Raw genomic sequence first — 20,843 nt, forward strand, 5'->3', positions numbered from 1 at the left:
TTTTTCTGGTTGTTATTAATAACAGGCGTGCTAATATCAATATCTCCAATTTGGCAGTTTTTGCGAACAAATTAAATATTTCTTTTTTCTAGTTTTTCTCTTCAGTTTTACCATGAGACTGATCCACGAGATCAGCTGATCTCCCATTCGATTGAATCGTATTTATCCAGAGATCCAAGCCATTATTCCCACAAGGTGATAAGCAAGCCCTCATACATCTCTACACGCTGTTTCCGTGATGATGTTACAAAATTTCAGGGGTGATGCAGAAGGGTAAATGTATGACTGAAATAAGGAACCCTACTCCGTATAGAAAGGCATAAGCGAAAATCTATCAAGTTCCACCTTAGCCTCTCGCATTGATCCAGTTAAAGGCCCCACCTTCCGAAACCTGAGCATGATGTACAGAATTCCCGCTGAATATTCCTCAATACACTCAGATCATTTCCCCTATCGACGGACGAGTAACGGCGCACCGAGCTTGATGTCAGCGAGTGAAAAATTCCAAATCTACGGTATATTAATAATGAAGTCCATTCACATGCACAAGCTTCACGAACTGCTACATTTACTACAATTCTTCAAAAAGGTATCGCCCAGCGTCACTATAGGCATGGTACCGTCTTGCCCGTTCTAATGTCCCAAGTGTCACTTAAACAGTGTGGCAGACAGCGAGAATTCTTCCCAGGAGATTCTCTTTAGTCTCGACTGGCGTCTCGTACACAAGAGTTTTCACATGGCTCCACATGAAGAAGTCAAGAGGGGTGAGATTAGATGAAAGTGCTAGCCACGAAATAGAACCTTCTCTGCCTAACCACTTTTCAGGAAATGTCGCAGCAACTGTTCTCAAATCCATAGTTCAAAATGAGGTGGGGCTCCATCGTGTTGGAACCATATCCGCTGACGAATAACAAGTGAGGTACGTTCCAGGAATCTGGGTAGTACGTCTCAGATAAACGCTTTCTACACTGGTGGATTTAAGCTGGGAGGAAGTACAAACGGGACTAGTACATAATGACTGACTATACCCATCCACACGTAGGCTGATAGCACTTGTTGATCGTTTTTGACAGCAGTAGCGTGGGGTTCTCATCGGCCCAAACGTTACAGCTGCCACTGCTTAGCATTCAGTCTCCGATGAAACAGACTTCATCCATCATATGTACGCACGAAACTGAGGATCGACTGTAAGACGGAGAAAGAACCAGTTTCCGAAAACGGCATGAGCTCCAAAGTCAACAGGAGTCTGAGGACGACAGGAGTGTAGCTGTATTTCCAGTAACCTTCCATACAGTACTCTCCTAAACATTCATTTCACGTATAACTGATTGAATGCTGATTGCAGGCGCCTCATTCGCACGGTCATGCACTGCATATGCTATGTAGGGAGTCACTGTAGTTCATTGTCTTCCTCTGTCGTTGAACTGTGGTACCAATTGCCCTGTTTCGCTTGATTGTTGGAACAATCTTCGGAACGTGGGGTGAACCGGACGCCTTCTACGCGGATATTTGCACCTGTAAAAACTGTCCGCTTCTCCGATGCTTCCATCTGCTTCCCCACATACAAAAATCATGTTTGCAAGTTCCATCGTCGGGTACTATTCCATTTATTTAGGACTGATCGACGTTAACAGTTCAAGTTGTAAAGACAGTCTCCTACAAATATTGTAAGCGAAGATTAACCACGTCAGTACACAGTAAGCCACTATCAATGGATTGCTAGAGTTATTACAGCAACCTCTACACCTAGGTCCTTGTCGGTATTGCCTATCCTACAATCTTAGTAGTAACAGTACCAATACATGCATTTCATTGTCAGAGGTATCAGAACGATTTTCACGTGTAACTTTCGGCAAGGGTCCCTTATTTCAAATTGTTACATTTACTCTTCACCATCATCCCTGAAAGTTTGTAGTATCATCACGGAATCACCCAGTGTATGTACAGTGGCCCAATGGTTCTCTTCTTCAACCCAATAAAGACATTAGGAGGATAGCTCAAAACAGTTGAGTTGCGAACGTAACAGTCCTGGAGCAGACCCATGATGATGGCCAGATGTTCAGGACGGATGGAATGTGAAATCTGGAACATTCTGTCAACCTGGCCTGTCTTGCGGAGGCAGGTACAGAGTAGTGCACGGGACACTGACGACTGTCATAATGGATGACAGTGAAAAATAAGCCCTTGAGGACTGGTCATCACCAACAATGACAGCCATCTACACCGGATGGCCGGCGCGCACATCGTGACAAATGGCAGCCTGCCAGTGCAGCGGCTCTGCGTGTTTTGCGCATAAACATATCCGCCAGTGGGCTCAGCAGTAGTCCGCTGAAAACGATTACGAGACCTGTGAGCTTTTAACCAACGAAACTTTCAACTCCCGTGTCCGCCGTGAGGGAGGCAGCTTCTAAAATATGTCTTATGAACTTGGATGTTTCCAGATACCATTTGAAGTCCTGTCTTCTATAAAGAATTCTTTCTCCACTCAGCCATATGTCACCAACGTTTGAAGTACAAGGAGCGTTCACTAAGTAACACAACACATTTTTTCTCTAGGCCAATTTCAGTTGGCTGGTCGCTGAGGCCGAGTGGTTCTAGGCGCTTCATTCCGGAACCGCATTGCTGATACGGTCGCAGGTTCGAATCCTGCCTCGGGCATGGATGTGTGTGATGTCCTTAGGTTTAAGTAGTTCTAAGTCTATGGGACTGATGACCTCAGATGTTAAGTCCCATAGCACTTAGAGTCACTTGAAACAATTTCAGTTGGAAACGTATGAGATTTTTTGTGGGTCGTCATAGTGTATATCCGCATCAGACCCTATAGATCACGAAGTTCCGATAGCTGGTTGCATTATTAAGTAGTTTTCAAAGAATCGTCTGTAACTGAGGTTTGTTCCAAGCGAAGAGCTGGCACTGAGTTTCTTTTGGCGGAAAACCAGAGCATCGCTGATACTCACAGGCACTTGCAGAATGTGTATGGAGACCTGGCAGTGACCAAACGCCCTCTGAGCCGCCGGGCGAGGCATCTGTCGTCATCATAACAAGGTCACGCAAGCCTGTCCGATCTGCCGCATACTGACCGGCCACGCACGCGTGTGACTCCTGGAACGTGCGGCCACTCTCACTCGACGTGATCGACGGATCACCATCAAAAACCTCGCAGCACAACTGGGCGTCTCTGCTGGTGGTGCTGACACACTTGTCCATCAGTTGGAGTAATCAAACGTCTGTGCCTGCTGGCATCCTCACCGCCTAACAGAAGACAATAAAGAGCAACAAAGAAGCAGCTGTGCAGGTTTGGTTGAAAGTTACGAGGCCGATCGTGACAGTCTTTTGTCGAACATCGTCGCAGGGGATGACACATGGGTTCATCTCTTCGAACCGGAAACAAAACGGCAATCCGTGGATTGGTGCCACAACACCTCTTCTACCGAAGAAAAAGTTCAAAGCTGCACCCTCAGCCGGTAAAATCGAGCTGACGGTCTCCTAGGACTCTGAAGGAGCTACCCTGTTGGACGTTCTCCCTCGTTGTGCAACGATCAACTCTTAAGTGTGTTGTGCTAACCTCAGGAAAGTAAAGAAACGACATCAGCGTGTTCGACGTCGCGAAAAAGCAAACGAACTTCTCCTCCTGCAAGACAACGTAAGGCCTCACACAAGTCGGCGCATCCGAGAGGAGCTCACAAAACTTCACTAGACTGTTCTTCCTTACCCACTCCACCGTCCAGCCGGTGCATCTTCCGAATTCCATCTGTTTGGCCCATGAAGAATGCACTCCGCGGTAGGAGTACGTGAATGATGGGGAGGTTACTTATGCGGCAAGACGGTGGCTCCGACGTCGGCCACTAGAGTGATACCATATGGGCGTAAAGGCCCTGCTAGTAAGGTTGTTTAAGGCCGTCGCATTGAACGAAGATTATGTGGAAAAATATGGTTTTTAGCCAGAAGACTGTGGAATAATATGGTGTATCGTGATTCTGAATAAAACCAACCTGATTTCAGAAAAAAAGTGCTGTATTACATATTGAACGCCACTCTCATATGTCTTACCCTGAAATGAAAGATTCAATACCTCAGTAATTTCGTAGATTAATATACGAAACTATGTTACGTAAACATGGACCCTAATTCTTTCCTCTCTAAGAGCCACGTTAAACTGAGATATTTTTGTAAATGTGTGAAACCAAGGTGCCCTGCTTATGAGTTGCGCTGTCGGCATGCTCGTGCACTGGACTAGAATAGGGCAACACCGGTTTCTGTCCTTCGTAATACATCCAGCACTATTCCACGATCGTCCTTTTCGGTTCTTCTGCCTTGAGGATATTTGGCAGCTGAAGCTGACAAATACTGAGCACATTAATTGGGTAATGGAACGGGAAGTGCTGCAGCAATCCATTAGGAAAAGATAGCAGATCGCGATGCTCATCGGTAAATATAGTGGCTCAGGAATGCGTAAAAAGATAGGAAACTGCATTACGTAGGAAATTAAGGACTGCATCAGAGCCTGAAAAATACAGTTTACATAAATGTAATAGAATGTCCGTTTTGTAACCGCGCTGACTTTAGAGGATATAGCTGTTTGATGTAACACCTAATTCTCGTAAATTCTTTAGCCCCATGACATGCCGCTGACAGATTCATTATTCCAGGTTGGTGAAGCACACACATCTCGAAAGAAGACTAAGACGAGAATGAGGGTTCCCACGAAGGGCTCAGATCTTGGACACCGTTCCACTGACTTGGTGAGTCAAGATGTTCTTCGTGTTTCAGCTCCAAACAAACTGCTGTTTATGCTCACAGGAAACACTAAATATATCAACGTATTCTTTATGATTCTAGTAATATGAAATCTTCCCCTTTTCGTAAATGATACAGGGTAATAAAATGATAACGCTATTTAATTTTTAATTTTTAAGTTCTGAGAAAATTCCTTGTGACTTCAACAGAAAAAGATAGCCATATTTAAATTAAACACAAATCTCTTATATGTTTCATTTAGTCCAAATTCCACAAAATATTCGCTGGAGTGTGATTCGTGGCATGAAGTTTATTATTTAACACACGCAAACGTCCCACACGTTCCTAAGCGAAAATCAAAAACGAAACTCAGAAGGAGGCTTATAGTTTGTTACTTGGACTGACATCCAGACTATAAAACTAAAATTAAAAGATGTTCATTATTCAACTGAACTCAGATTGTCTAGATACTCATGATAACCAACCAGAAGTCTTAACAGAAATCACATACTAAGGAGTTTCACATCAGTGTCGCTAATGGACAGGAATCTAGGTTGTACTGATTAACAGCGCAGTACCTCTAAAACTACGAACTACCAGGAAGGAAGGTCAGTGGGTCAGGGTTTAGCATTTCGTTGACTAGGAGGTAATTACATAGAGTGAGAGCACTAGCCCAAACTGGACAAGAATTTCGAGAGGAATAGAATAAATGGTCCATACCAGCATTCGCATGAGATTTACAGATGGACATATAAATGCGTTTCCTCCCAAACATGAATGTAGTGTCCACAATTGTGCCACTTCACCTGGTAATGAATAACTGTAATACGTATCAAATAATCTAAATGACATATGAAAGTTCTTCACCTCTGTGTGACTGCCATTATCAATAGTGAAACAAATTCTATTTTAAATCAGCTAGCAGCGTCGAATCATTTGGAGCAAGCTACAGCATTCTGTGGAGATAACAAACGTCAGCAAAGGAGATTACGAAGCATGACTCAGCACACTGACATTAAAATTATGAAGGATCGCAAAACAGATTTTGATACCAAACTCTCAACCTTGAATGATTCAAGTTCGTTTCTTAAGGAGACCGACTGTAAACTGATATCGTAGTTTACTAGCAATGACAGTTATTTTGTATATCTAACAGGAAACGACCAGAAAAAAAATTAATAGAGCTGTGAAACAAACACAATTAAATGAAGTGTTTGTTTATCACGGCATTCGATTTAATGGTGAGTAAAATTAATAAATGATTATTGAGAATTAGCAGTTTAATAACTATCTACCACACATCAAAACCGGTGAGGATCAAGTATTAGACCGAGGCAATTGATAACATAATAATGAATACTGTAGTATCATTGCCACAGATACTACTACAACGCCGCGCCAACACAAGATTGGGAGCCCGTCGTCTGCCGAGCACAGCGCCTCGGTCTAATACTTGATCCTCACCGGTTTTGATGTGTGGTAGATAGTTATTACACTGCTAATTCTCAATAATCATTTATTAATTTTACTCACCATTAAATCGAATGCCGTGATAAACAAACACTTCATTTAATTGTGTTTGTTTCACAGCTTTATTAATTTTTTTTTCTGGTCGTTTCCTGTTAGAGATACAAAATAACTGTCATTGCTAGTAAACTCTAGCGAGCTGTGCAACTCGACGGTACTGGAGTGTGCCTCGTTCACTTCTTAGCTAGATTTCAACCTAGGCAGATGCACTTTCATAATCGGCCCTCAGCCAGTTTCTGTAATGTTTGCATTGATTCTCTGAGGAGGACAAATCTGGCTTAGTTCCTGAGGATATGTTGTATTAGTTCATGGTATTCCCTGTTACGAGATTGTCAGTTCATAGCCGCAGTTGCAGTCCTACAAACTACTGAAGATAAGTAATTTCATTGCACTATGTGTTTCTTGAATAATAATCCTTCTCTCCAACAGTGTACCGTACCGCATATTATTGCAACCTGGACTCCTTCAGCTCCTATCAACTCGGCCTCCTACTTATTTGCATTTAGTAACGAGCTGAAAACACCCACGCGTTTTGTGCCTCTAAACAGTGAGACACAATAAATATAACACTGCATAGTAACTAATTTTTTCACAGAATATTTCTTCAGACTTGGCAGAACATAGGCATATTAAAAACCGAAATACACAGTATTTGTTTTATAGTTCGTTGTGAACCGGCTTTCGGCTTACTAGGCCATCCTCAGACAACTTAATACTAAACAGATAGTCCACACAACGTCAGCAAGAATTTATTGCTCTACAAAGATTGTTTTTCCAAAGATATTTGACCTTTGAAGACTATATTTCTATACAGCAAAGAAAAATATGACAAAATACACAAAGAAGCTGTTAACAAATAAGCCTTATATTACATTACATGATTAAAAACATGAGAGTAAACAGGCCAAAACAGTAAACAAGTGCGTACTGACACCGGCTACTATGTTCAATGGTCAAAACAGCCTACATATAAAAGAACAGGTAAAGGCAGGGGAAGGGGGGGGGGGACAGAAGGGAGCAAAGGAAGACTGTGGGAATGTGGAACAGCTGTACTATTTGCACGAAGCATATTATCTTATGGCGATAAATATTTTAACTGACTGATGCTACTTTAACAAGAGTGCATAACGGAGCTGTATTTGATCATTAAGGATTAGGTCAGGATTCTGTGAACAGTGTTTATTGATAGCCAGAATTTCAAGTACCATTAGTTTCTGCCTTTATTTGCTCTATGGGAGACAGCACAAGTAATATCGTAAGAATGGCATTCATTGAAGCATGTTCAGTAAAGACGGAACATTTCTTTTCGATTCGCTAACTCCTTTCATGTTCAGTTAGTGTATGTAGTTACAGCCCTGTCTGACTAAATTACATTCACATTCGCCACACAAACTGCAAGAAGTTCTATAAATTCCACTCTATTCTTCTTCTTCACTTCATGGATTAGGCATTCTTGCCTGTTCGGCTTTGCAGTTGTCTCCAGCTTGTCTTGGGTCATCTTCTTTCCCTTGGCATGTAAACAATCCAACGCTGCCTTCACAAATCAGATATTTTCCAATTCTTTGTTTATATTTTATTATGTGTGGATTCTGTATTTAATTCTTTCCTAATATCTTCATTTCCTATCCTGTTCATCCTAGTACATCCTTTAACTCCCCTTAAAAAACTCATATCTGCCGATTATATTTTGCTCAGCTCTTTTGAGGAATCAACTCATGCTTTGCTGCCATAAAGCAATGAGGGGTAATGCCATTATCTTATAGTTTCATTTTCCTTTCTTTACTAATTTAATTTTAAGTTCTTTGAATGGATCCACATAAAGCTTCACATTTTGTAACTTCTTGCTCAATTTCCTTGTCGTTATAAAAAGACTTATGTCACAATCAAGATATTCATAATTCTATATTTGCTCTAAAAAGTTGTAACCTAGTACGATTTTCGATATGACTGGATCATGACCTCTTACAGCAATAATTTTCATGTTATTAAATAAAACTTAACTTAGGTTAGATTAGAATGTCAGTGGTGTTTATTGCAGGATTCTAGTGTGAATCGTGCACGAGATACCTTATTTTGAGAAGTAGCTTGTGTGTTCCTTGAGTGCATTGCAACTTGATAGTCAGTTAGTGTGTGACAATCCAACCAGTAGGTCGTAAGTGGACGATGCGATTTATCAATGCAGAAAAAGCCGCCAACCTCGTGGAGTGTGGAGGATGTAGGAAGAATGTGTTGCCGGCCGAAGTGGCCGTGCGGTTAAAGGCGCTGCAGCCTGGAACCGCAAGACTGCTACGGTCGCAGGTTCGAATCCTGCCTCGGGCATGGATGTTTGTGATGTCCTTAGGTTAGTTAGCTTTAACTAGTTATAAGTTCTAGGGGACTAATGACCTCAGCAGTTGAGTCCCATAGTGCTCAGAGACATTTGAACCATTTTTGAAGAATGTGTTTCGTTATTGTGCAATGCCTGTGGTAGCACAAAATAATGAAGAACACAAGTGCATACACTAGTTACGTGAATTCTGATCAGTAACGAGACAGCTGATCATCACAGGATCACAGGTTGTGTTCAAAATGACCACCGGCTCCGCGCGGAGTCAGCTGCGCGGTTAGAGGCTTCATGTCACGGATTGCGCGGCCCCTCCCGCCGGAGGTTCGAGTCCTCCCTCGGGCATGGGTGTGTGTGTGTTCTTCTTAGCACAAGTTAGCTTAAGTCTAGGGACCAATGCAGTTTAGTCCCTTAGGAATTCACCCACTTTTGAACTTTTTTTGTTTTTTTTGTCTTTTTTTTTTTTACCTACGTCAGTGGTAATACAGGCTTCCAGTCTGCTAATAGAAAGACTCCGGCACACGTGCTAGCATTTCAGCGGAGATTTCCGAGCAGATTGCGGTAATACGTCATTGGATATAATCGGGTGTAGTTGGTGTGTCCTTGTAGACAGCGCCTTTCAACTTCTCCCAAAAAAAAAAAAAAATCTACAGGCGTAAAATCCGGGCAACGGGCCATCCAGGGTACAAGTCCTCTGCATACAATCCACTTCGTGCACTATTGGCTGGACACCCACCGCGCTGATTCGTTGGCTTGTAGCGGATGTGAATTTGAACTGGTTCAAGTGCAAAACATAGAGGAGGATTTTGCTAAATGGGGACAAATTGCAGGAAACTAGCCTCAGAGGGCAAAAAGAAAGAAGTCGAGTGGACATGTGGCCAAAAATGCACTGCAAGGGAGACACACCCACTTGATGGTGCGGATAAAAGATGTTTCACAACGACCTCAATACCAGCACCAGACAGGTGGCCCGCCAATATGGGATAAGCTAGACAACTGTGTGAACAAAAACGGAACATTCTCCACAACAATTGCCACTATCTGGGTGCACGCCTTATTACCTACGGAGTGGCCTCTGTGCTAGCAGTTTTTTCTATGGTTTGTCGTACAGGCCACTACGGTGCTGGAATGTCTGTCATCCATTGTATTCATAGACGAGGCAAGCTTTATGAGGAGCGGTATCAACAACCTTCACAGCATTCAGCTGTGGGCTGTGGAGAATCTCCATCGTATGATGACAGCAAACAATCAGCATCAGCTTAGATCACTGTGTGGGTGGCGAGAATTAACGATCACCCTGTGGGACCAGTCATTTCACAGATGTGGCATATCTGCATTTCCTGCAGGTGACTGTGTGGGAAGGTAACAGGCATTCTGACCATTCCTCAGACTGCCTCAGGAGGAATCTAGAAACACCATACGAATCTGTGACTCAGAAGCCTTGCCCATCAGTTACCTACTACGTATGAAGGCACACTCACCTAGTCTATAACATCAAAAAGCAAGATGGTGGTAAAACACGTCCTCTCCTCCAATCACAATGTTGTATTTTACCTTGAAACAGCCACTCATAGTGCAGTAATTTTCCAGTCATTAAAATGAAACATATCAAGCAGTATGTAGTCACCATGTTCAGATTTATATGGTAATTTCACATAAAAAAGACACAACCTTCACCTAAGTTGTGAATAATGTCAAAAATCTACAAAAGTTTCACATTAATTCCGCACTGAATTAAGCAAAAGGTATAGGTAGTAGTTTTCCACAACTACAATACATCAGTGATTCATGTGTCTTCAAACACACACACACACACACACAATCACACACAGGCAGATAGGTTTTTTACTGTAATACACAAGTACAGCTATGGATCTCTCAATATGAACAATAACTCGAATTCTACACCAAACGGAAATTATCTTCTTAATGAGTATATGTCACATTTCAAGTACAAAACACATACACCACTGCCGTAATAATTTAACCATGTTGTAAAACTAAAAAAAATAAAAATGAAAATAAAAATTGATATGCCTTGTGTATTGGCAAAACTAATAAAACAACTATGGCGAGCAGTGCTTATGAACGTCTGCAGTTTGATTGTTGTAAAATATTTTGCAAGTACAGCAAACCTTTACATTAAATATTTCTACATTTAAATAGTTGGTATTACTTCTAAAAAGACTTGTGTTTTGCTTATTAGGACTACTGGAATACATTTTAGACTAGATGACGAGCATAATCTGCTCTTTGTACCATGCATGAAATTCATTAAAACATATAAAAATTTATTCAATAAATTGCGAAATTCATTTGTGATGTACTGTTGATCTAACTTAAATCATAAAGTGCAGTTGTCGACCAGGCGTACGAAAGTAAACAATGTTATTCCCACGATGTTGGCACTCACAACAGCTAGTTCACCACTCATGTGTGCATCCTCTCATCCTTGGAATCCATTTAGCATAGCAATATGATCACCTTGCTTAAACCAGCAAATTCATTTTGTTGATCCACACCAGTGACAAAACCTCTGTAAGGGTGGAGATCTTGAAACGTTTTCCCCAAATAGTATAGGATGCCAAACAACAGTAATACACATTCGATTAGATAAAAATCGGGGACTGCTGTCTCATCATGACAGTTACCTCATGCTAGGGTATTAACTTTGTATACAATATAAAACGTTTGTCATCTTCTGCTGATAATGCTAAACTATGCTGTTATACAGGGGTAACTACATGACATTTTGACAAAAAAGCATACTGACCACATGTGTGTCTACCATTACCCCAATCATGTTGACTACCATTACCCCTAATGCATGTAGCATACTGCTGGGTTTAATAAGGGTCAACTGACATGGTGGCTGCCATTACCTCAGTCATGTCGACTGACATTTCCATAAAACATGTGCCATCACCTGACAGCGGGTGTCAGCTCTTGGATCTCCACTAGTCTTCGAACACCAGGAACTGACTGTGCATGCACTATAGCCTGACAGTAAGTTCTGAATAGTTCTAACTAGTTCCAACGAGACACATCGTTAAGTACCACCAAAAGTTTATAAAACTGATTTACGTTACAGTTAAACTGTACGAAATTGCCCTCCCGTGTAAATATTTTCTAGTGTAACCGTTTTCCAAAGTAACAGTTTTACAGTGTAGCTGTCTTCTGGTGCAGCTTTTCTCCAGTGCATTACTTTTTCAGTGTAATCACAGATACTACTGGGTGGAGCAATGATGGTCAGTTGACATGTGGACTGTAATCACATAGCATGTGCATTTATCTTGACATATCGAATTATGATATGGCTGCAGGTTATGTCAACGATCATACGCAGAGGTCAATTGAGCTAGTTGAGATTTGTTCCGGCAAGCTGCCACCACTACCAAGGAGAAAAAGTGAATAGTCTGCAAATTTAGAATACCTGACGCCAACAATTGAACAGATTTTTCCAACAACTAAAATACTTATATTCATGAGATCAAGAAAAAAAATGGTTCAAATGGCTCTGAGCACTATGGGACTCAACTGCTGAGGTCATTAGTCCCCTAGAACTTAGAACTAGTTAAACCTAACTAACCTAAGGACATCACAAACATCCATGGCCAAGGCAGGATTCGAACCTGCGACCGTCACGGTCTTGCGGTTCCAGACTGCAGTGCCTTTAACCGCACGGCCACTTCGGCCGGCCCATGAGATCAAGAGCATAGGGTAGGAGCCTATGATTCATACCCACACTTCCTCAGTTATGACATCCTCACTATATCACATACAGGTTATTGACATTTACCACATAACGTCACAATCCAAGATGGTAGAATCCATGGTATTGTGGTGGTGTTTATCTTAAAGATCATTAAGTTACTACACTGTGGTTGAATGTCTAGTCTTCATGACCAGTAGAACACAAAGTCTCACTTGCTGACTATTTTTGTTTGTTGGGCAAGTTGTAGGTATCAGCTTGCTGACTGAAAGTCAGGATTAGCCTTTCTGACTCTGGTAAATACAGAAGTGCTGCTAGGTGTACTATTTACATAATTTAATGCACAATTCGAGTGAAACTTACGTAATACACTCCTGGAAATGGAAAAAAGAACACATTGACACCGGTGTGTCAGACCCACCATACTTGCTCCGGACACTGCGAGAGGGCTGTACAAGCAATGATCACACGCACGGCACAGCGGACACACCAGGACCCGCGGTGTTGGCCGTCGAATGGCGCTAGCTGCGCAGCATTTGTGCACCGCCGCCGTCAGTGTCAGCCAGTTTGCCGTGGCATACGGAGCTCCATCGCAGTCTTTAACACTGGTAGCATGCCGCGACAGCGTGGACGTGAACCGTATGTGCAGTTGACGGACTTTGAGCGAGGGCGTATAGTGGGCATGCGGGAGGCCGGGTGGACGTACCGCCGAATTGCTCAACACGTGGGGCGTGAGGTCTCCACAGTACATCGATGTTGTCGCCAGTGGTCGGCGGAAGGTGCACGTGCCCGTCGACCTGGGACCGGACCGCAGCGACGCACGGATGCACGCCAAGACCGTAGGATCCTACGCAGTGCCTTAGGGGACCGCACCGCCACTTCCCAGCAAATTAGGGACACTGTTGCTCCTGGGGTATCGGCGAGGACCATTCGCAACCGTCTCCATGAAGCTGGGCTACGGTCCCGCACACCGTTAGGCCGTCTTCCGCTCACGCCCCAACATCGTGCAGCCCGCCTCCAGTGGTGTCGCGACAGGCGTGAATGGAGGGACGAATGGAGACGTGTCGTCTTCAGCGATGAGAGTCGCTTCTGCCTTGGTGCCAATGATGGTCGTATGTGTGTTTGGCGCCGTGCAGGTGAGCGCCACAATCAGGACTGCATACGACCGAGGCACACAGGGTCAACACCCGGCATTATGGTGTGGGGAGCGATCTCCTACACTGGCCGTACACCACTGGTGATCGTCGAGGGGACACTGAATAGTGCACGGTACATCCAAACCGTCATCGAACCCATCGTTCTACCATTCCTAGACCGGCAAGGGAACTTGCTGTTCCAACAGGACAATGCACGTCCGCATGTATCCCGTGCCACCCAACGTGCTCTAGAAGGTGTAAGTCAACTACCCTGGCCAGCAAGATCTCCGGATCTGTCCCCCATTGAGCATGTTTGGGACTGGATGAAGCGTCGTCTCACGCGGTCTGCACGTCCAGCACGAACGCTGGTCCAACTGAGGCGCCAGGTGGAAATGGCATGGCAAGCCGTTCCACAGGACTACATCCAGCATCTCTACGATCGTCTCCATGGGAGAATAGCAGCCTGCATTGCTGCGAAAGGTGGATATACACTGTACTAGTGCCGACATTGTGCATGCTCTGTTGCCTGTGTCTATGTGCCTGTGGTTCTGTCAGTGTGATCATGTGATGTATCTGACCCCAGGAATGTGTCAATAAAGTTTCCCCTTCCTGGGACAAAGAATTCACGGTGTTCTTATTTCAATTTCCAGGGGTGTATTTATGACATGGCTCCACATTTTTTCAATAAGGAAATGATGCATATCTTTGAAGTTGGTGGCTATATTCTTCTTGATCCGTTTTATTTTAGTTGGCTGTAAATTACTGCAGTGAAAGCGATTGTTTTGTTAAATTACTACTATATGTCTGGAGGGGAGGAACGTGGGTTACTGCCGTCTTGGTTTAAGACATTATTCGAAAGAGGGGTGAAGCTTGTCACATGATCGATAAGGGCGGGGGGGGGGGGGTTGCATTTGACATCATGAGGACTATTGCTATGGGGATTCTTGCCTCCACCTGTCACAATCCAAGGAACGACCAATGTGCATATTTGTTCCAGAATGCATATTGCCTTCCGACCACCCTTCCTACTCTGCTGGAAGACCTGCCTTTGATGATAAGATATGGAAATGATCATATGTTATTATTGGCCAGGTGAAGCTGTCTGGTGTTGACTCGCTGTATCCTTGTATTTGATGCTACTTTCGGAATGTGTGGGTCTTTGAGATGAAGATGGAAGGAAAATGATTAGAACCACACAAACATCCAGTCACTGCACGAAGAAAATGGAATCGAAAGCTGGACCCTTTGATCTGAGGTAGTGGTGTTAATCACTGGACTATGAGCTGTGGACCAAATTGGCGGTATGAAGGGTGATGTGGCTACTACCTCATGGTGCCCCAGCTCGCCGCCCTCTTGCGTGTGCAGCTGAAACGGTAGTGGACACAGATCGTTATCACTTGCCTAGTGTGTCCTTAACTGTGCTTTCAATCGCTGAAATCTTAACTGTCATCTTTTTTCTCCCCCGTCAAGTGCGAGTATCTACCTTAGATAACATTTCTGGCCATATTCCCATATGACCTTTTCTACTCTTTATCTTCTAATTGATCGTTTCTCTCAGTCGGTCGGTACCATTTAGCAAAATCATCGTTCACACAAGATAAGTATGAATGTATTATACCTGTACAGAGTTTACAGAACGCCCTTTCAGTACTGATAATAACTACAAGCTTACGCATTAGTACACACACGTTATGTCAAAACAGAGGCCTCATGTAAGGTGTAGCATTGTGCTCTTTCATTGCCAGTAACAATTAACACCAAAACTTTCCGAATCGGACTGTATGTTTATCCCGCTAACCTTGGGAATAAGATTTTGACAGATGAAGAGATAAGGTTCGGCTCATTGAATCTTAAGCTCTCGACTCACGTTTCTGATAAATTACACGAGGTCCACACGTGTCGGTCTTTGTCTTTGACGTCCTAGTCAACTGCTGAAATCCTTGCCGCAAGGTCACGTACAAATTGTATCTTGTAGATATTCGTTTGTAAATTATTGATTCCACACTGTGCTATCACAAGAAAGTATCATTAAAGACAATAGACAGTTGAAATTCTTTATGGACTGAACAATAACAACAACTGGAACTATATACATCGAACTCAACTAGAAAATTACCGTTTAAATATTGGGTTTTAAAACCGTATATTTACTAGGAAATGTAATGTGTTTGTCAGTGTTGTAATAATTTGTAATCAAATACCTGTTGAAACTGGAATGAAAGTACTAAACAGATAAAAATAACATGAAATCTCATTTCCTCAACAAATTTATCTATTGTAAGATTGTGAACATTGATATTAGTATCAGCTTTTCTAAAAATTACGTGAAATCATTGACAGTAGGAAGTCCACGAGCTCAGAAACATGTCTGTCAAGCTGTGTAATTTCTTTACCTGAATTTGGCGCCATGGTAACTTAATTTATAGCACGTCTCCAAACTATTTCCAGTGATGCACCACAAGAAAGCCACAATATATCAGAGGCATGTATGTGCATCAGGCTTCTAAAACGTACTGGAAGTTCTATTACGTTGTCCTACCTTGAACGAAATAGTATTCTTGCTGACAGCGATCAAGAGTCCATTTTAGCTGTACACAATTTTCTAAAAGCCAAAGCTGCATCCAGCAAGAAGAACTTGCGTATTTTGAATGTCGAGGCAGTCGTCATCAATATTTACTAATTTAAATAGTCTTCATTCAGATGACTGGAATTATGTGCAGACATAAGCACATAAAGATACACCTTCAGCTACCATGACGATACGTTAATGACTTGTATAATATTACATATTTTAGTTTACAGTATCTGTGTTTAACAACGCCTGTTTGTTTTTATACATTGTCTTCCTGATATGCATGTACGTCTGAAGGTCATTGTATACAACCAAACAGGCATTGTAAACCACAGGCATAATAAACTAAAATGTGTATTACATGCTTCTACGGCTGAAAACGACGATAACAACTTCGACTCTTCCTATTGCGGAAATCACATACTGTGTGAGCCACTTGGGTATACGGCACGATCCCTGGACCGAGCCACACTGCCACACTCTACAAATCCCCTAATGCTAAGGCGATAAGCGGGAAAACGGTTTCGAGTTCCAGTCTGACACGAATTTTCATGTGTCGCTAGTAAATTGATTTCACAGTTCGCGAATCAATTTTATGGTATGGTATAATATTAGTTGTAATCTAGTCCTTACAGCAAAAGATGTTGTATATAAATACAATCGCTGATAAAACTGGTATAATATGGTCAGACACTGAAAGACTGCTCTCTCTCGGCTGAATGATTTGTTCGTAATGGTTTACTTCTTCTCAGATGGTCAGAAGAAAGCTAAGCGCAGAAATGGGAAGAAGGCTATTGTAACTGCAACACTCACACACACACACACACACACACACACATACACATACACACATACATACACACTTAGCGCTGAAAGCGCGTCAGAAATTAAGTGGTGTATGTATAAATACAGGAGCTACAGTTAAACTGTGCATACACACAGCAGTACATAGCGGGAATTTTATTATCAGGTTAATAATATGGTAGCGACCTGTCTTTAATGCCAGTGAGCAAAATAAAAACCTGAAGCTACAGCTGTGGAGCGTCTTTTTCCCCACATTGGTACTCCTTCATAATATTAAGTCACCTACAAAAAATGGTTCAGATGGCTCTGAGCACTATGGGACTTAACTTCTGAGGTCATCAGTCCCCTAGGACTTAGAACTACTTAAACCAAACTAACCTAAGGACATCACACACATCCATGCCCAAGGCAGGATTCGAACTTGCCACCGTAGCGGACGCGCGGTTCCAGACTGTAGCTCCTAGAACCACTCGACCACTGCGGCCGGCTAAGTCACCTACATCGCCAGCTATATCGGAAATTAGTCACTACTCGTTTGCTACAATGAAGTGCAAGAAGATCTACAGTGAACAGCCAAAGAAATTGGTACACCTGCGTAATATCGTGTGGGACCACTACGAGCACGCAGAAGTTCCGCAACGTGACGTGGCATGAACTCGACTAAAGGTTGAAGTAGTGCTAGAGGGAATGGACACCACGAATCCTGCAGGGCTGTCCATAAATGCGTAAGAGTACAAGGGGACGGAGATCTCTTCTCAACAGCACAACAGCACGTTGCCAGGCATCCAAGATATGCTCAAAAATGTTCGTGTCTGGGGAGTTTGGTGGCCAACGGAAGTGGTTCAAATGGCTCTGAGCACTATGGGACTCAACTTCTGAGGTCATCAGTCCCCTAGAACTTAGAACTACTTAAACCTAACTAACCTAAGGACATCACACACATCCATGCCCGAGGCAGGATTCGAACCTGCGACCGTAGCGGTCTCGCGGTTCCAGACTGTAGCGCCTAGAACCGCACGACCACTCCGGCCGGCTAAATGGAAGTGTTTAAACACAGAATAGTGTTCCTGGAGTCACTCTGTAGCAATTCTGGACTTGTGGGGTGTTGCATTGTCCTGCTGGAATTGCACAAGTTCGTCGAAATGCACAATGGACATGAATGGCGTAGGCGATCAGACAGGATGCTTACGTACGTGTCACCTGTCACAGTCGTATCTAGACGTATCAGGGGTCCCATATCACTCCAGCTGCACACGCCCCTCATCATTACAGAACCTCCACGAGCTTGAACAGTCCCCTGCTGACATGCAGGGTCCATGGATTCATGAGGTTGTCCCCACACCGGTACAAGTCCATCCGCTCGATACAATTTGAAACGCGACTCGTCCGACCAGGCAACATGTTTCCAGTCATCAATTGTCCAACGTCGGTGTTGAGGGGCCAAGGGGAGGCGTAAAGCTTTTTGTCGTGCAGTCATCAGGGGTACACAAGTGGGCCTACGGCTCCGAAAGGCCATATCGATGATGTTTCGTTGAACAGTTCGCACGCTGACACTTGTTGATTGCCTAGCATTGAAATCTGCATCAATTTGCGGAACGGTTGCACTTGTCACGTTGAACGATTCTCTTCAGTCGTCGTTGGTCCCGTTCTTGCGGGATCTTTTTCCGGCCGCAGCGATGTCATGGAGTTTTCATGTCCTTAGGTGTTCGTTTTTCCCGCGCGCTGTTCGGGAGTGGAATGGTAGAGAGATAGTATGATTGTGGTTCGATGAACCCTCTGCCAAGCACTTAAATGTGAATTGCAGAGTAATCATGTAGATGCAGATGTAGATTCCCGATATTCACTGTACACTCGTGAAGTGGTCGCACGGTAAAATCGCCACTTCACTGCTACCTCGGAGATGCTGTGTCCCATCGCTCGTGCGCCGACTGTAACACCACGTTCAAAACTCACTTAGCCAGCGTTTGTAGCAACATGCGCCAGACAGTTGTCTTACGTAGGCGTTGCCGACCGCAGTGCTGTCTTCCGCCTGTTTACCTATCTGTGTATTTGAATACGCATGCCTATAGCAGTTTATTTGGCGCTTCAGTGTATAACAAGGCGTCTCAAAATTCATCTAGAACTCATCGTTGTCCTCTGATATTTTAATTATCCCAAATAGCTGGGTGGGAATTTCAGCAGCTGCATTCCTGAAGACCAGTCTAGTTTCTTTTTTTAGTTATTGTTCCAACTTATGTAGGAAATTAAATAATATAAATCTATCTTACAAGTCTCTGTTGAGTTACAAATGTTTCCTCTTACGAATAGTAATCACGTTCTGATGAGTACAAATGTTACTGTTTCAGACTATGATCCTTGAAGGCACGAAACATTTAAACGACGGTAATAATCCCATGGCAAGACTGACACTCTTCAGTGGTCCCGCGGATGAATATGAAGCATGTTCTGTGGTCTCGGATTGCTTCCCGAAAGGACTCCATGATGCGAGAGGTTGCTTCTTATAAACACAATTTCGTTTGGGTCCAGGCTGTCCTTTATGACCTGTCCCACCAGTAGCTTTGAGGATGATGGAGTCATAAGACCTAAACTTCACACTATTGCGAGTAATCGCTGGTGATGTACTTCCGAACAGGCGTTTGACTTCCTTGCTATGCAGCATGTTCTGTATAATCTGTAAGTGTAGAGTTAGATTGCATGAATTCTCCGTCTTCTAGGCCTTCCAGTTGTCATTCTCTCACAGCCACAGGCCTCTTCTCAAACAACTGCTCTGAGCACTATGGGACTTAACATCTATGGTCATCAGTCCCCTAGAACTCAGAACTACTTAAACCTAACTAACCTAAGGACATCACACAACACCCAGTCATCACGAGGCAGAGAAAATCCCTGACCCCGCCGGGAATCGAACCCGGGGGCCCGGGCGTGGGAAGCGAGAACGCTACCGCACGACCACGAGCTGCGGACTCGAACAATCATAATTCATTCGACATTGACTATATATCAGTGTTTGATTAGGTTGTCAGTAAATGTCAAATCCTTTCTTCTGAGAGGTAAATACCTCTTTTAGTAATCAGACGACTCAATGATCTTTGACTCCAGAAGGATTAATTCATTTATCGCTTCCACTTCTTTCCCAGCCGTTGATTACAACCAGACGCGGCGTCTAGAAAGTACTGTACCTCCAAGAATTCGGTTTGAGCTAGATTCCGCACTATCATGCACCTCATCTTCATGTAAATAATAAGAGAAAGTCATGTAACTCACCCGTCTGCAAGGAACTGAATGAGATACCTAGTAGCATGTAGAGCCTTCTTTTGTCCTGGAATACGTAGCACAAACTCCACGAGATACTGAGGGAGCTGGAAAGTCAATCTGATCCTTGAATTATCAGCATTTGTTCATAACTCCAGAACTCGTTTGGAACTGCATCCGAGTTAAACTTATCGCGAGTAATGGAATTCCAAATATGTTCAGCTGGGATGAATTAATGTGACCTGAGTAGCCTCTTGAACATCCAGATCAGCTCGTAGTCAACAGCTGGGAAAAAAGTGAAAGCGATAACTGAGTTAATTCTTCTGGACTTAGTAATCACTGCGGCATTAATAACAGTTGCACCATGTACCAAATGTTCTGTACAGTGGGAGATAGAGGATTCCATGGATATAAATCACCATCCCGTGACGAAATGCGCCGCTCTTCGTTAGATCTTCCCTCTCTCTTCTATCAGTCCTACCTGGTAGGAATCCCAGATAGATGAACAATACTCAAGAAACGGTCGAACAAACGCCTTATAAGCCACTTCCTTCGTGGATGAGTTACATTCTTCCTATGAATCTGAGTCTGGCATCTGCTTTCCCTACTATGTTTTCTGTGGTTCACTAAAGGTGCCTCTGGATAGTTTCTCTTCTATATCCTACGGTAGATACTGTTTCCAGTGGCAGCTATCAGTAGTGGATTTCTTTTCCTATGTATACGCAATATGTTACATATACTTACGTTCAGGGTCAACTGCCAGAGCCTGAACCATTCATC

The 20,843-nt window shown here is 43.3% G+C and overlaps 1 protein-coding gene across 1 annotated transcript in view; it reads left to right on the plus strand.

The window, feature by feature from the left end:
- Positions 1–20,843, plus strand: part of LOC126236294 (sodium-dependent nutrient amino acid transporter 1-like) — a 180,360-nt gene that overhangs the window by 73,974 nt on the left and 85,543 nt on the right. The window contains exon 2 of the mRNA XM_049945484.1: positions 4,650–4,742. Coding sequence (XP_049801441.1) covers positions 4,692–4,742 — 51 coding nt within the window. The 5' untranslated portion in view covers positions 4,650–4,691. The remainder of the gene's footprint in view (positions 1–4,649; positions 4,743–20,843) is intronic.

The sequence above is a fragment of the Schistocerca nitens genome, chromosome 2, assembly GCF_023898315.1.
Source record: "Schistocerca nitens isolate TAMUIC-IGC-003100 chromosome 2, iqSchNite1.1, whole genome shotgun sequence".
Taxonomy (NCBI): Eukaryota; Metazoa; Arthropoda; class Insecta; order Orthoptera; family Acrididae; genus Schistocerca; species Schistocerca nitens.